The 17,198-nt window shown below is 45.0% G+C and overlaps 1 protein-coding gene and 1 long non-coding RNA gene across 3 annotated transcripts in view; one reads left to right on the top strand and one right to left on the bottom strand.

Moving 5' to 3' along the window:
* Positions 1-345: 345 nt before the first annotated feature.
* LOC104875130 lies at positions 346-11,231 on the bottom strand. The gene is made up of 3 exons (XR_783959.1): positions 11,066-11,231; positions 10,203-10,307; positions 346-1,390 (listed from the first exon to the last, which is right to left on the bottom strand). It is a non-coding gene; the product is annotated as an uncharacterized LOC104875130 (long non-coding RNA).
* Positions 11,232-11,407: 176 nt separating this feature from the next.
* Cenpf (centromere protein F) overlaps positions 11,408-17,198 on the top strand; it is a 47,995-nt gene continuing 42,204 nt past the window's right edge. For both annotated transcript variants that reach the window (XM_010642524.3, XM_010642522.3), the window contains exons 1-3: positions 11,408-11,517; positions 14,519-14,720; positions 15,821-16,017. In XM_010642524.3, the coding sequence (XP_010640826.1) occupies positions 14,559-14,720; positions 15,821-16,017 (359 nt within the window). In that variant the 5' untranslated portion in view covers positions 11,408-11,517; positions 14,519-14,558. The remainder of the gene's footprint in view (positions 11,518-14,518; positions 14,721-15,820; positions 16,018-17,198) is intronic.

Genomic DNA, 17,198 nt, shown 5'->3' with positions numbered 1-17,198 from the left:
AGGGTGGATCTCAGGCCCTTGTGCCTGAGGCAGGTGCAGTGCCACTTAGCTACATCCCCAGACCCATGAGAGTTTAATTTTTATGAGTACATGTCTGCAGTACGAAGCAATTACATTCATCATCGCGGGGAGCTGGTATAACCACATAACACATCTTAATTCTTTTTGCAAGGATCCTTCTCCCATCTCTTGGTCCTTTTCCGTACTAACATGCATTTATTTTCAACTTACTGAGAAGTGAAAATTCCATACTTAATTTTGCATTAAACATTCATGTTTATTTTGAGCCTTTTTTTGAGTTCTTTGTGGCTCTACAGGTTTACTGCAAAATTTTTACAAGTGTTGACCAAAAAATAAATGCTTGTAGGTTTATTCCAGCCGGTATGTGACAAACTCATGTTAGCAGCATTGTTCACATTAACTGTTTGCATAAACTTTCTAGAAAGTGCGTTTCACCTTCTCTTCCTGGGTACAGTTTACATTTCCCTGAATTTGTAATTTTTCACTTCTAACCTTGGCCTGAGGTGGCCACCAGGGGCAGCAAACCCTTTCCCCGCGGCACCGGAAGTCAGCTTCTCAGTCACCTGTAGGGGGCCCCACTTTGTTTTATCAGCCAGCACGCCCTAATCCAGAGTGGCCAACCGGTGGCACGAGTGCCGCAGTGGGCTGTTTGTTATCATGGAAAGCTCCGAAAGGTTTGCCATCACTGACCTAAACTGTCCTATGGAGGACTTGGGCAGAGAACAGCTTGGGGAGAGAGAAGCTCATCCCGAAGGTACAGATATAGCCACCTGCAAAGTGTTAAACTCTTTCCACCTCACCTGTGTCTCACACAGTCCAGGAGGAGACCGTAAAAGAACAGCACCAGGTGATCACCTATACCCATGCTGGCTTATTTTAATGCAACTAGTCATAACGATAGTTAATTAAAACAAGAACTCCAGGACACACACGTATTTAGCCAGAAAGGTACAAGAAACTGGGAGTAAACCAGGAAGTCTGTTCACCTTCTCCACTGACCCCACTCACAGGTACTTCACAGTGAGGATTTCAGTATTTTGCTCTAATTTACGAAGTCCAGGGCCAGGTGTAGCCTCAAATAAAGCATTTATAAGGCTTCTCGTGTCATTTTTAGGACACTAAAGTTCATTCCTGGTGTGGGGTATCCTCTGTCTTGTGTCCTGCGTGTCTGCCTGGTCTTCTGGCCAGGAAATTGCATGCTTTATCCCACGATTAGCTCAATTCCTGGGTCAAAATGATGTTGAAAAGTGACACAGACAAACTGATCTCTAGCGCAGCCATGTGAGGGTGAAACTCTCTGCTGGGTGAACTTGTTCTTCAAGGTGGGCAGTGTTTTTGGCTATATCATCGTCTGTTTTGGAAACCTGGACTTGAAAAAAAAAAAACTTTTGTTAAGGACTGGGGGTTTCAACCAAAAAAGAAAAAAAAGTAACAACCATTTTTTTAAAATTCATGTTTTAAATATTTTGAACATTTTGGAAGATTTAGGGTCTAGGTAGTACTCCTATTTCCCTATGAAATGCTCTTTCTTTCTTTTCTTGGGTGGTGGTGGGCTCTGGGTGAACCCAGAGCCTCACATATGTATTTTGGGCACATGCTGTAACACTAAGCCCAATCCCAAGCCCTTATATTCAGACCAGGTCCCAATAAGTTGCCCAGGCTGGCCTAGAACTTGACGAGTCTCCTGCCTCAGCCTTAGAGTGTTTGGATTATACGCATATACCAAAGCGCCTAGTGAAATCTTTAAAAATATAAATTATTTTGCTTCATTCATAAAAATTACTTTTGCAAGAATAATAAGAGTTTTGAATTTTTGTAAAATGACTGATTCCAGAATGATAACGTTTGTCTGTTTAAACAACTTTCTTCTTTTCTCCTCCTTCTCCTTCCCCTCTTTTATTTCCTTTGTCTGCTTTCATCAGTAACTGGTTGTATGAATATTTTAAAACTCTTTTTTTGAGACAGGATCTCACTATATATTTCAAGCCTTGAACTCAGTATGTGGCCCAGGCTGGCCTCGAACTCACAGCCATCCTCCTGCCTCAGACTCCCAAGTGCTGGGATCACAGGTGTGTGCCACCACACCTGGCCTGAATTTTTGAAAATCTTAATCTCACTGTCTTCAGTTATAAAATGAGAGTCTTGACTGGTAGATAGCCAATTCAATCTAGTTTCCCAAAGTCAGCTGCTCTATCTTTTTTGAATGTTTGGAATTTTTTATCATGTTGTTTTACTATTTTGCTAGGAAGAAAGATTAAACAAGCAGTAGGTTATAGCCTATTATTTATTCTTAGATTTTCCCCTGCCTTTAAACAGCAAATGTTATCTTAGAGCGTGAACAAGAGCACTGAGGAGAGGGATAGAGGGAGAGAGGGGAAGAGAGAATTCCGTACATGGGGCTGAAAGTTTATTTCCAAAGACTTTCATAGGTGTAGAGAATCACCTAGTGGTGGGAAGAGAAAAATCATTTAAAAGTTTAGGCTTCTATTTCTTGTGAGTGGTGTATGGCTTATAATCAACTGACCTAAAACATACTAAGATGTTGAATATTTATTTTGTAATCATCTGGTCTACTGAATATTTAATATTTGCCCCCAAACTGAACATGGTAGCACACACCTGTAATCCTAGCACTTGGGAGGCTGAGGCAGGAGGATCACTGTACTGGAGCCAGCCTGGGCTACATAATGAGTTCAAGACCAGCCTGACTACACTACAAAGCCCTGTCTCAGAAAACAAACAAGGAAACAAACAAACAAAACCTAGTATTTATCCACAAGCCTTACTTTCCTGGAGAAACTCAGAGTTGCCTGATCTCAAGCTCTGAAAATAAATTCTCACCCCAAAGAATGTATTAAATTCTTTATTCTATAGTCAAAAGAAGTCCCGATCTGTAAAAACAAGCTTGTAAACATGGCCATGCTAAAATCCAGGTACTTAATCACCTTCATCGGACAAATCCCATCCTGATGACACTTCTCATGTCGCAGCTAAGGCAAGGCGCCTGTGTGCCCATAACAACAGCTCTCATAAGGAGAGGATGCCTTGTCCGCTGCCATCAATACAGCGATTTTGTTTTTTTGTTTTTGTACCGGGGATCGAAGTCAGGCCCTTGCACTTGCCAGGCAGGCAGCGGAACCACTGAGCCAAATTCCCGGCCCAGTATAGCAAATGTGTAAAGAGCCTTTTCACTTTGGTTTCTCCACCAAAACAGAGAATAAAGTCGACTCGGGTGGACGCGGTTTACCTGGCGGTTTATTTAGGCGGCGATCACAGGTAGCACAGTGGGGAACTGGGAGGAGTCAGAGAAGGGCTTGTTCTCCCGGCCCGCAGTCCTGCCCAGGCGAGGAGGGCACGCTGGCCTAGTGCACGGCTCAGTTTGCCCGGGGACCCTGGGGTCAGGCACCCCCTGGCTCTGACTGAGGCCCGGAGCAGAGTCCCCGAGTCCGCCGCCTCTGTGGCTGGAACCACCGGGGGCCTGGAGATGATAAAGCGCTGGCTGTGGCTGCTGTTTCTCCTGCGCAGACCGTTGGTGTCCATGTTAAATTCACTCCGTGGCCAGCACCGGCTGGGCTAATCCCTCGGCCTGCGGAGGGACCCTAGGACCTCATCTTGCAAAGTCCGGGCCTTCGACAGGCAGCCCTCAGAGCGCTGTGCTGGCCACAGTTTCATATTCACTGTTTTTGTTGTTGTTTTTCCATTGCCAGGGATTGAATTCAGGGCATTGTGCTGTTTTCACCAGACCTAAAAGCACAGGGGGAAGATACCTAGATTGGGATTAGCCGGGACAAATGGAATTTCTATTTCAGGGTTTTGAGGACTCTACACACAGATTTCCGTAGTGGTTGTATAATTTACTTTCCACCCCCAACAAAGAAACCCCCGCCACTCCCACAGTAGCGCTAGTCTTCCTTATCATTTGTTGTCCTGATGGTGGCCGTCCTTTTTGTTTTTTTTCTGTTACGGGGACTCAAACGCGGGTCCTCGTGCATGCTAGGCAGGCGGCGGCACTCTGATGGCCATTCTTCCTGGAGTAACATGGATTCTCAGTTGTTTTAATTTGCATTTCTCTACTGGCCAGTGCTAAACATTTTTTTCATGTCTGTATTGGCCATTTGTACTTCTTCTGAGAAGTGCGTATTCATGTCAAATGCTCATTTTTTTTGTGAAAAACAAGGAGAAACATGCAGTATGGGGTCCAATTTTTTTTTTTTTTTTTTTTGGTGCTGGGGATCGAACTTGGGACCTTGTGCTTGCGAGGCAAGCGGTGGCACCACCGAGCTAAATCCCTGGCCCCTAATTTTTTACTACTAATAATTAAAACTTGGAAGCAGCCTATATGTCCACCAACAGACAAACAGACAAAGAAAATGCAGTCTTTATTTATGATGGAGCCCTGATCTACCATAAGGAAGGGTAAACTGGAGTCATTTGTATGAAAATGGACACACCTGGAAACCGTCACGTTACGTGAAATAAATCAGACACACAATCTTAAATGTCACATGGTTTCTTTCCTGTGAGAGACTCAAACTATAAATAAAGAGCAAAATAAAAGATAGGTAGTAGGAAGTAGGGACGGAGATCATTTTCAAATGGGAAGGGGAGCAAGAGATAGAGGGAGAGGGAAGGGAAAGCGGATGAGAAAAGAATTGAGATGTGTTATGTACAGGTCCCAACTTCCCACAAGGAAGGCGATCATTACGAACGCAGACATGTACTCATAAGAAATTAAAACCAAGAAAAAAGCACAAAGGGGGATCCCCGTACACTTCCTGATTACAGCGTATCTTTCCCTGGTGAGTTTTGAGGCACTAGGGGCGGAGCTGCTCAGGCCCCATTTACTCAGGAGAGCAGAAAGTAGAAGGAACAAGGACAGGCGGTTACTTGGAGCGAGAGTGCGAAAGGCTACCCAGGGACCCTGCTGCATATGTTTGCTCAGGGCGTCGTGCCTTTGGGAGGGACGCCTCCCAGGTCTCCTCCCCGGACTGGCACCGGGCCGGACCTCTAATAGCCCGATCCAACATGGCGTCAGTATTCATTTCCTGGAGCTGCTGTGACAAAGCACCCAAAATGGGCAGCTTAGTACACAGACGTTTCTCCCCTCCCAGTTCTGCAGGCAGAAGTTGGGAGATGAAGGAGTGGGCACCTTCGGAGGTTTGAAGTAAAATCTCTTCCATGCCTCCCTCCTCGCTTCTGCTGTTTTGCCGGCGATCCGTGCTGACTCTTGCCTCGTGGGAGGGTAACTTCACGTTTCCATGTGGTTCCGCCTCCCGCCTCACATGGCATTTTTCCTAAGTCTCTGTGTCTGTGTCCAGATGTCTTTATTTGCTATTATTCTTTTGGTAAGGACACAGTCATAGTGCATCAGGGTTGATCGTAATGACTCATCTTTAGGAATTTTATTTGCAGCTACTGTGTTTCCAACTAAAGTCGCCTAAGGAGCTCCTGGGGGTTAGGGTTTTAGAAGGTGAATTTACGGAGGACTCAATTCAACCAGCAACAGAGTCCAACCAACAACTTCCGGGAAACAGGACCGACCTGGTACTGCCAGCCCTGGCTGGCAGAGATCAGCTACAGCTGCGCTTCTTAGCGATGTCCGTGTCTCCTTACTAGAGTGTTTTTTGTTGCCTTAATGAAAGCAAAGTCCTTCAGCAGTAATAATCTGGCCTTACGTGCCAGATCCAGTCTAACCCCCCATTTCCGTCATCTTCCTGTGGCCGTAACACGTCAAACTGCCTTGCTAAAGGCCACCATCGTGTGCCCACTTCGGGAAAGAATCTCAGCCACACCAGCTCCAGGTGCCCTGGGCAGGACTTTAAACCCTGACTCCTGAGCACTCCAGAGTCAGCAAAGCCCTGGCCCACCAGCCTCATATCTGTAACTCCTGTCTTTGCCATCTCCTCAGATCTCCCGAAATGTTTCCCCAGCTCCCGCCTGCACAGATTACCTGTGTCCTGCAACTCTTTTGGGGACGAAACTCTTTCTCCCCAGCGTAGGGAGAGGTACAGCAGCAATGAAGGAAGGTGGGGTGGGTGGGGACAGCAGAGTTGATTAGAAAAGCCACCAGGCAAGGACCTGTCACCCACTTTAGGGTCCCCAGTTTAGGTATGGGAGTCACAATCCTCCCACATCAAGGCCCCCTATTCAGGGCAACTTCTGCCCTGAGACCACCCCAGGCTACCACAGTGAGGAAGGCAGGAATTGATGTAGGAATGGACTGAGTGTCGGGCACTGTGAATGCAGAACAGGGGACAGACTTGGGAAAGAGTTGTGGGAGACAAACTTGGTAGGATATAAAGGGAGACAGCGATCGGGGGTTTGTTTATGGAGATGGGAAAGCAGGGAGAACAGGTGTGAAGGAAATCTGTACTGAAAACGTTGAGTTTGAGTTTCTTTGTAGAGCCATCCAGAAAATAGTTGAATATACAGGTATGAAATGAAAAAGAAAGACATGGAAAAGAAAAGTTTAGAGAAGCAAACTCAAGAAGTAGAAATGTACTGTTATTGGGAAAATATCAGCAAAATGACCAAAACTGGGTACCATGAGCCACAATTTGGAGGAGGCATTAGAAGGTAAACGTTACTAAAAAGAGGGCCAGAGAGAAAGAAGCTAGGTAGATATAAAACTTAAGAAATCTGAGGAGGGTCTCTGTACATTCATAGGGTGAAACTGAGGTAGGACAGAAGAAGTAAAAAGTAGGTAGAAAGGAGATACAACCTTGCACTTGCAAGGTAGGCGCAGTGTACTGAGCTAAATCCCTGGCCTGAAAATCAAGATTTTAAAATTGTACTTTTTTTTTTTTTTTTTTTTTTTTTTTTTTTTTTTTGTTCTTTTTTTTTTTTTTTTTTTTTTTTTTTTTTTTTTTTTTTTTTGGTACCAGGAATTGAACTTAGGGCCTTGTGCTCTCCAGGCCGGCACAGCGTCGCTGATCTCCATCCCTGGCCTTTAAAACTGCACTTTTAAGAAAAGTTGCAGCTTCAAGATAAGCCTTTTTCTCTTCCAAGAAACTCACTAAAAAAATTAATAAAAAACCTAAAAGCTCTTCTACAATAAACCTGTAAATCTCAACACAAGATTTGTCCTATCACCTGTGAAATGTACTTCCTCCACCCCAAGCAAGCAGCAATATGGTGGGCAGCATCTCAACCTCAGGCACATACAGATGGCTCACACTGTGACCTGACAGGCAAGAAATACACAATTCTTTCTTTACTGACGCATCCTGAAAATTCTTTTTCTGCCATGGGAGTCAGAGGAGCGGCAAACTTATTTTAAAAGAGTGGGTAGAGTTCTTTCTTTCAGCCTCGGGGACTTCTCAGGCCCAGCTCGGTGATAAAACTGCATCAGATTGGGAAAGAAACAACTTTCGGGCCAGGGATTTGGCCCAATGTTTCTACCGCCTGCCTCGCAAGTGCAAGGACCAGAGTTCAATCCCTGGTACCAAAAAAAAAAAGAAAAGAAAAAAAAGAAACAACTTTCAGGAAAAGAACAGTTCCTGGGGGAGCCCTGAGGCACACAATTCAAGAGCTCATGCAGTGCCAAGAATTGTCCAAGTTCCCACCAATCAGCATGGAAAAAATTTTGCTGACTATGTGGGGAATTCTGTGGAAACCCCAGAAAGTCAGGCTTTAGAAATGGCCTTCTAGAAGGAAGGTTTCTTTCAGATTGTTCCTCATAAATCCTAATATTGCCTGGTCTAGTAGCACATGCCTGTAATTCCAGCAGGAGGCTGAGGCAGGAGGATCACTGTAAGATCAAGGCCAGCCTGGGCAACATAGTGAGTTTAAGGTCACCCTGAACTGCATAGTGAGACTCTGTCTCAAAACAAAACAAAACAAAACAAAACCAACAACAAAAGCCCAATAGCAACTCAAAAAGTAGTTAAATTGAATAATGAGTAACTTAATTATTGGGTAGAATTGTATACAAGTCTTGCCAGCAATACACAATAGAAAAATGTAAAATGCATAATGTCTAGCATCTAATCAGAAATCTCTAAATATAGAAAGAACCAGAATGAGAAATCATAACTGGGAAGAAAAAAATAACAGAAATAGTCTCAGGAACGAGAATAATGATAGTTTAGTACGCACAGACCTGATTACAGTTTTTATAAAGAATGTTGAATATCCTGAACGTTAACAGGAAAATCTGACCTTTTGTTGTGGATGTTAAGACTTGACATCGTGGGAAACATAGAGAAAGACAAAAATTGCTAGCAAGGGAAATATAATGGCGAAAATTAGGTATTACAGAAGAGAGGATCGAAAACTTGGAAAAGTAGTAACAGATACTATGCAAAATAAAACACAGAGAGGGAAGAGAAGAGCGAAAAATAGAGAGCATCAGCGCCCTTTAAAAATCATGTTAAACAGCACTGGGGATTTAACTCAGTGGTTCTGGTGCCTGCCTCGCAAGCACAAGGGCCTGTGTTCGATCTCTGGTACAAAAAAAAAAAAAAAATCACATTAAACAGCCTAAAAAACATGTAGAATGCCAGAAGCAGAAGAAAGAGCAGAAGACAAGAAATACTGCAACTAATGTCCACAAATTTTACAAATTTGAAAAAAAAATCATAAAGCTTTAAGAAGTGTAACCAATGTTAAAGAGGAGAAATACAAATTAAATCACATTTAAAAGAAAAGGGAATAAAAGAATATCTTATAAAGCTGCCAAGGTAATGGGATATTTGGGGAGGAACAAAGACAAGAAAAGTACAATCCTTTCATCAGAAATCACATGAACCAGAAAAAAACTGCTGATATTTTTAAAGCATTAGTAGAATCAAACAAAATAAAATAAAACACTGGTCCAGATAGAATTTCTAGAAAAAATATCTTTCAAAAAATGAGGACAAAAATCAAGATTTTCACACAAGCACAAACTGAGGAAATTCAGTACCAGATAAAAAATTTCTTTAGATGGAAAGAAAATTATAATAAAAGGACACAGAATAAGGTTAGTCAGAAACAGCAACCATTAGGGTTTCGATAACAGTAAGTGCTCATAATTTTAAAGAACATATGGACAGTAAATCCATAATAGAGAATAGTTAGCATAATCCATATTTATAAAAGAGCTTTCATTTATAAAGAGTACATTGATGGGTCTTTGAAACAATAATCAGGGAAAAGGAACATGGTAACTAAGTTAATCAAATCTTTAAAAGAGAGAATGTGAGGAGAGGGACAGAAGTTGAGGGTGTTCCTGTCAGAGGTCTCCCGTTTTCTGTCAACTGTGTGTTGAGGTGGCCTCCGGGTATGAGGGTGAAGATGACCACCTGCGGACTGGAGAGTTTGTGAGACTAGAAGGAGGGTCTGGGAGGAGCCCTAGAGCCAGGTAGAGGCCACACACACACACACACACACACACACACACACGGGTCTGCACAGCCTGGGGCTTTTTCTCCATGGGTTTTGCAGTGCGGCGTGTAGGGAGGGCATGAAGAGCTGGCAGCTGCGGGCACACAGGCTTGGGGGCAAGAAGAGCCAGGGACCGGCAAGCTGAGGACTCCGGCAAGAGGACGCTTTCAGGGATGAACGCTCCAGTATAAGCTGGACAGGAAAAGACAGGAAGGTCCCGGAGAACTTTTCACAGGCCGAGCAAACATGGAAGACAAACAGTGTGGAGGGAAAGAACTGGCTCACTGAAATAGTGAATCGAGAAGGGTAAAAGCACCAAAAGTGCATTGTCAGAGGGCACCTCCATGTGGCTGGATGAGGACTCACCTGCTCACTGTCCCCATCCCCAAACCCAAATAAACCACAGGAAAAGTGAAGCGAGGGAAGTGAACGTCAATCAAATGACCGAAGTCAAAGGACTATCACAGAAGTTGCCAGAAGTCTCCAGCACATCACTCCCTTCTGGGGGATGCATTTTTAGTCCTCTGTGATAGAAGAAAGTAGAATCAGGCTTGCTGAGTGTGCAGTCTAGACAGGAAGCTGCTAAGCAATGAATGAATGCACAGTAAGGTCAAATTTTGCATTCAAACTTTAAAAATCCCTGATTACTTATCTTTCTAGCTCTATTTTCCTTAGGTGGCTAAGGAATAATGAACAATGACCCTGGAATGCAATGGAATACTAGTTAGTACTGGACTTAGAATTTGGTTCAAATTTCAGGACTGCTAGGTACTAGACTGATCTTAGCAGGGACCCTAAAAGTTTTGCTCCCTTACTTGCTCTCTCTCCTCCACTTGGGGATCCCAGCGTCCTGGAGAACCAAGCCTTTCTTCAGATTTTGCTTCCAAATTACTATGTGCTGAATCACACAGACGTTAGGGCTGTGAAGAAGGATTAAACACATTTTACTGTAAAGGAATTTTGAGTGTGAGGAGCCAGACAGACATAGGCACAAATATAACACACGACAAAGATCCTACAAGTATAAATCAAGGTGTAGCAAATAAGCATTTCTAAGGAGGTTTTATGAAGAAAGGGTGCTTAGGGACTGGCTGAATTTCAGTGAAAGGGGAAGACCGAGCTGTAGGAATAGTCTAAAGAACGTGAAGGGAGGATGGGGAACCTTTTGAACTTATTGAAGAGGACAACACATCAGAGCTGGATTCATTTAACAGTTCATACTGTGCTTCTGCCTTTAGAAGCTTATTTATGGTTGAACAGGAAAAACAAATAAATAAATACATAAATCTATATGCAAAGTGGGTGGACTTCATAAAAAGAAGCAATTTAACCCAGTACTGAAGATTCTTTTGAATATGAGTCTGGTGGAACGTCTCCAACCCCCTTGTTCAAAGCACCCCGCCAAAATGCGATTGATAGAGGTCAGCAGTTAGGAGCCAGCGTCTGCCCATCTAGATGCAGTTTCAAATTATTTAGCTTCTATGCACCTCTGATAATTTTTATTTGTTTTTTGGTACCCGGGATTGAACACAGGTTCTTGTGCTTTGGAGGAAGGCGGTGGAACCACTGAGCTAAATCCCCGGTCCTGATAACTTTTAAATGAGGCTATTAGTTGGGGTGTTGCATGAAGGACGCATAGCAAGCAGAGTACTTAGGATGCGTCCTAAACAATACATACGTGGATGTGAGCAGTGTGTTTTCACCAGGCAGCGCCGAAGGCTGCGGGACACGGGCCGCATCCTCCTAACCAGCCCACCCATCGGCGGGTATTTGCGGAACCCGGGTTCAAACCAGCGTCCCTCCTCTGCAGCATCACTTGGTCTCGTCTCTAAGCAACAACAGAAAGGCGTCTGAGCCCCAGCGCGCGCACATCCGGCCGACAGGGCTTGTTTTTTAAACCCATCCGAAAGGGCCAATCACAGGCGGCCGGCCGTGAGCGCGGAAGCGGATTGGTGCATAGCTGTGTACAGTGGCCAATAGACGTCGAAGGCGAGTTTGAGCAGGACCGGAAGTGGAAAAACTGTCCCCCGGGTGGCGGCGGCGGGCGGTTTGAATCGGGATCAGGGCTACGGATCGCGGAGACTGCGCCAAAGAGGCCTGTAGGAGAGGTGGCCGGAGCCGGGCAGCAAGGTGAGCGACCCGGAGCGGCTCCGATCTGGCGGCGGGCTGGTGGGTCTGCAGTTTCAGCCCGTGATGCTCGCACCCAGTCTGTGCTCCCCGCGGATCCGGGCGAGGGTCGTGGGTCTGCGGCCTCGGGGATCGGTTTCCTCTTGCTCAGGGTGAAAGAATCTCAGGTGACCAGTTAACTCCTCCCGAGCGCCCCCAAGACCCGGAACCAGGACCCTGTGTGCAGCTGGAGCCCTCCTCGTCGCTGGGATTCGGGCCGGCGTCGGGGTCCAGTGCCTGTTGTTAGCTGGGTTTGCGTTTCCTTCCTTCCACCTTTATTTGGATGCGCCGGTGTGCCGGGCTCTGCTTGGGCGATCAAGATTCAGAAATAAATGAGCCGAGTCCTAACAGCGAGGAGCCTGGTCCAGAGAAGGTCCAGCCCAGGTCCAGCCGAGGTCCAGCCCTGGCGCCTCAGGCCCTGGGGGTTTGGGCGGCGGCTGGAGATTCTGTTCATGGGAAATGGTGAAGACGGACTGCAAAGCTGGGGACGGCGGGTGGGGCACCCAAGAGCCTCCTCGGGGACATCACAGAGCTTGGGTGACCTGGCGTGGAAGTGGGGTGTCCCCCATATACTTACGATGTAAAGGTAATTATTTTCTGGATAGGATTTGCCCTTTCGTCCCGCAAACCCTCTTGCAAGAAACTTCACACTCAGGGCTTTTCTTCATCCTTGTGCCTCCAAACCTAAACTCTGCCCCTTAAATCTTGCCTTTCAGGTTGACTTTTTTGGTTCTTTTGGTCCTAGATAGAGGTCCTAGATAGATGGCCGATACCTGATGTCTTAGCAAGTCACTGCTGTAATCACAGATGGCTTGGGTTTGTAATATTACACATTGATGTAGTATAAATATATTAATTATGTCTATCTATATTAGACTTTGAAAGAGAAAAGCATCCAATTTGCCAGTTTTTCTTCTGTTTATTTCTCTTATCTGTTGTCTTTCCAAATTGCTCCTTTTCATATTTTGCTAGTGTAGCATCTTGATGTAATGAGTTCAGTGGCCAGCTAATTGTTTAGGATAGATCCTTGGTTTTTGAGACAGGGTCTTGCTATGTAGTCCAGGCTGGCCTCAAATTTGCGGTGATCCTCCTGCCTCAGCCTCCCGAGAGCTGGGATTACAGGTGTGCACCACCAGTATGACCCAGTGTGTACTCTACTCTTGAACAAATAAGCTAAATTGCCCATTGTTACTTGAAAGGCTGGAGATTCCTTTCAGTAGTTTTTGGACGAATGGGGTAGAAGTGAAGATGTTCTCTTCTGCAAAGTTTAGTGGTGCATACCTGTTATCCCAGCTCCGCTGGAGGCTGAGGCAAGAGGCTTGCAAGTTTGAGGCCAGCCTGGGAAACTTACAAGATCTTGTCTCACAAAATTAAAAAAATGGGATGGGAATGTAGCTCAGCGGTAGCACTTGCCTAGCATGTACGAGGACCGAGATTTCATCTCTCGTACTGCAAGGGGGAAAAAAAAAGGTCTTCCAAATGCTGACATCTGGGAGAATAGTTATCCTGGCAGTGAAAACACAGCTTTCATGTCTTGATCTCTAACTTAACGTGTTGTCCAAGACCCTTGTTTCTCCTTAGGTTTTGAAAATCTTTTTATGATTCTTAGTTAAAAACAAAATTCTCGTGGCCTGGGGATTTAGCTCGGTGGTTCCACTGCCTGCCTTGCAAGTGCAAGGACCCGAGTTCAATTCCCAGTACCAAAACAAAACAAAATAAAAACAAAATTTTCATCCTGTTGCCGAAATAACTAGAAAATGACTTTCCTTTTTAGATTTTTTTCTTCTAAAGGCTAAAGTAAAGAATAATTGCCATGCTTTTCTCCTAAAGGATATAAAGTCTCCTTATATATAAGCTGTGACTGGGAAGGAGGTTGGACACTTCACTTTTTGTAGTGTAAGCTGAAATACACAGTAAAAGAAGTGTTTTCAAGAACTGATAGAATGGCTAACAAGTATAAAAAGCTCCCCAGGAGATGGCTGTTCTAGGCTTGAGAAGGTCCTTACCATTGCTGTCTTCATTTTATGATAAGGAATCCAAGACAGAGCCCTTAAATAGCTTGCCCAAGGCCGGGGATGTAGCTCAGTGGCACTGTGCCTGCCTGGTAAGCGCAAGGTCCTGAGTTCGATCCCCATACTGCACAAAGAAAAACAAAACTTGCCCAAGGTCACACATCTTTGAAGCGGCGGCGGCGGCACTTGAACACCCCTCAGTCCCTAAATTTGTGTGCTTCTTTCCACTTTGACCCGAGCATGACTTCATTTTTTGGAACAATCCTAGTTACCAGGCACATTCGTTCTTGGTTAACTCACACACTCCTTGGAAGGCGACGGGCTCCATGTGTGTGAGAAGCCAACAGAGAACTGGCCAGGTGGGTGTCTCAGGAAGGGTTCCCGAAGAGCAGGCACGAAGTTGATGGTAATTAATGATGTGAAGATGGATACAAGAGCATTTGCAGAATAATTATGTGTCAGGTATTTGAAGTGTGTACAGCCAGGATCTTGGTCACCTGAAGTGAAGTATTCATGTTTTGTGTAATGAAAACAAACTGTGCAGAAGAAAGCAGGTGACTATAATGAATTAAAACTTGAGAGGTGAGGAACCCCCAGAATAAGGGTGTTCAAGCAAACAGTATGTACTTTATAATGAATCATTGGCAGCCGCCTTTCAGAGCATGCAGAAGACAGATATTATCTTTGAAATGTGATATTTTTCATACTCGACTCTTGGAGGTAGTTAGACCCATTAGTCTCCGGCTTTAAATTTTCTTTTTTTTTTGAAACAGGGTCTTGCTATGTAGTTCAGGCTGCCTTGAACACACTATGTAGCCCGGGCTGTGCTTGAACTCCAGTCGATCCTCCTGCCTCAGCCTCCTGAGTGCTGGGATGACAGGCGTGCGCCACCACGCCCGGCTTACACTTCCATTTAACTATGTGAAGCTGAACAGTCTGGTTGTTCTTTTCAGTTCACTTCTAAATGTTGGACTAATAAAGGAGGTGAACAGAATGAGCTGGGCTTTGGAAGAATGGAAGGAAGGCCTCCCTACCAGAGCGCTGCAGAAAATTCAGGAGCTGGAGGGACAGCTGGACAAACTCAAGAAAGAAAAGCAACAGAGGCAGTTTCAGCTCGACACGCTGGAGGCCGCCCTGCAGAAACAGAAGCAGAAGGTACTGCCCTGCCCGGCTCTTGGGTTTGAATGGGTTCCCCTGTTTGGGGGTGTTTTATTTCATCTTCTTTAAATTTAGAGAAGAGTGATTTTCTATCTTCTATCACCCCCTTTAGATAGTTTTAGTTTCTCTGAGTTTTCCATCTCTGTCCTCATTTCTGCCTGCCTGCCGGTATTCAGGGGCCTTGGGGTCCTTTTGAGTTCCAGTGGGGACCCTGAATTGGGACTCATTTTCTCCCTGCACAGCAGCAAGCCCCCGTCCCTGCTTCCTCTCTGGGGACAGCGTTAGAGCTTTTCACAGTTTGAATGGAGGCAGCTTTCTCAGAGGGCTTTTTAACCTTGGTGTCCCCCCCGCCCCCGCCTTCTCTTTAGGTCCGGTGAATCAAAACTTCAACTTGAGGGCCGGGGGTTTAGCCCAGGTTCCAGAGCTGGGACAGCGTTAGAGCTTTTCACAGTTTGAATGGAGGCAGCTTTCTCAGAGGGCTTTTTAACCTTGGTGTCCCCCCCGCCCCCGCCTTCTCTTTAGGTCCTGTGAATCAAAACTTCAACTTCAGGGCCGGGGATTTAGCCCAGTGGTTCCAGAGCCTCCCTCACAAGCACAAGGGCCCGAGTTTGATCCCCAGTACCAAAAAAAAAAAATCAAAACTTTAACTTCAACCTACTCTTTTTTTTTTTTTAAACCTCTGTGTTAGGCAGCAAAGTAGTGGGTTGGTCAGTGCTTCTAAAATGTCTTTGCTTGTGGAAGAATTTTCTGATTTCTTAACCATAACTGACTGGCTTTAGCAGCCAATCGTGAAAATGATTTGTTAAGTGAGAGGAGTTGGTTTTGATTGCTTTTAATTCTCAAAGGGATTTAAAACCTGCATTTCTAGGAAGGCCAGGTGTAGCCCTGACCAGGGCAATGTTGTAATGTGCGGCTTTGTAGAGCTGTTTTTGGTCTGTAGGCTTCACACTGGGGTTCTGTGTTCCGGAAGCATTGCCATCCCTTGCTACTACCGCGTCTTAGGAAATTAGTGGCCATTGTCAGGCTGTAACCTACATAGAGTTCTTGGGACGATCACGGAATAAAGGTTCTAGTTCCTTCTCAATGAATCCTCCTAGGTTGAAACAGAAAAAACTGAAGGCACCAACCTGAAGAGGGAAAACCAAAGATTGATGGAAATATGTGAAAATTTGGAGAAAACCAAGCAGAAGATTTCCCATGAACTTCAAGTCAAGGAGTCACAAGTGAATTTCCAGGAGGGACAGCTAAACTCAGGCAAAAAACAAATAGAAAAGCTGGAGCAGGAGCTTAAAAGGTAATTATTTGAGTGGCATTTATATGGATGCTATTTGTACATTTTCAACACATATTCAAGATGTATTTTGTACATATTCAAGGTGTATTTATTATTTTGTTTAATGTAGCAATCATATATTACAGTATTTCTTCCTCCAGTGGAATAAACAGATTCAGCTCTGTCATTACATAAACACCTCATATGGTTGCTTGATTTCATTCATTTATTCATTTAGTATACGTTTATATTTTTTTTTGGTTTTTTTGAGGCAAAGTTTCACTATGTCATTCAGGCTGGCTTCAAACTCTGTTATCCTCCTGCCTCAGCCTCCCTAGTGCTGGGATTATTGGATGTGCTACTATGCGCAGCCCTTTTTCTCTATTAGAACATGCCTGTAGTACATGATTATGTTCTGTGTGGGGAGCTGCTCCATGTACGTAACACATCTTCATCCCTTTTCATCTCCTCTCCCTCCTTTCCTCCCTCCTTCCATCTCTTGATCCCTGTCCCTTCGAGGACCATCCATTTCCCTCCTTCCCATGACCTATCTTTTATTCCGCTCTTTGTTCATACTTTGGGTTTCTCGTCTAAAGAAACCACGTGATATTTAAGTTTGTATGTCTGATTTATTTCATTTAATGTTAGGGTCTCAAGGTGCAGCTACTTACCCATGAATGCTTCAGGCTCACCCTTCTTTGTGGTACAGTAGTACCCCATCGTGTGTCACTGCCACATTTTCTGTATCCATCCATCTGCTGAAGGACCTATCAAGGCTCTCCCAGGATCTCACTGTTGTGAGTTTTCTGCTATAAACTGGGGTGAAGTGGATGACTGTATTATGATGTCTCTAGCTCTTGCAGGAAGACACCTGGAAGAGGAGACCCTAGCTGGGTCAAGTAGAGTTGCTAGTTTCAGTTCTTCTGTGAAAGCTGCACACTGGCTTCCCTAGTAGTTCTCTGTTGACTGAGCTGCTCCAGCGGTCAGGTGCAGTCTTGGTCCCAGGCGATACCAAGGTAAGGGACGCTGAAGTTGTCCACAGTGGGCGCCTAAAAGGCAGCAGGAGGCAAAAGCGCGGCTTACCCCGAGGGCTCTGGGGTGGGACAGCTGCCGCTGGAGACCTGGAGTGTTCAGTGGGGCTGCCCCGGGGCTGTGTGCACTTGTGTTTTGTGGGCTGGGAGTGCGAGGCAGTGAACGGCTGG

This window comes from Fukomys damarensis, unplaced genomic scaffold (assembly GCF_012274545.1).
Source record: "Fukomys damarensis isolate Sample0158 unplaced genomic scaffold, DMR_v1.0_HiC HiC_scaffold_11, whole genome shotgun sequence".
NCBI classification, from domain to species: domain Eukaryota; kingdom Metazoa; phylum Chordata; class Mammalia; order Rodentia; family Bathyergidae; genus Fukomys; species Fukomys damarensis.
Note: the sequence above shows the minus strand (reverse complement) of the source record. Positions and strands in the feature narration are given on the sequence as shown.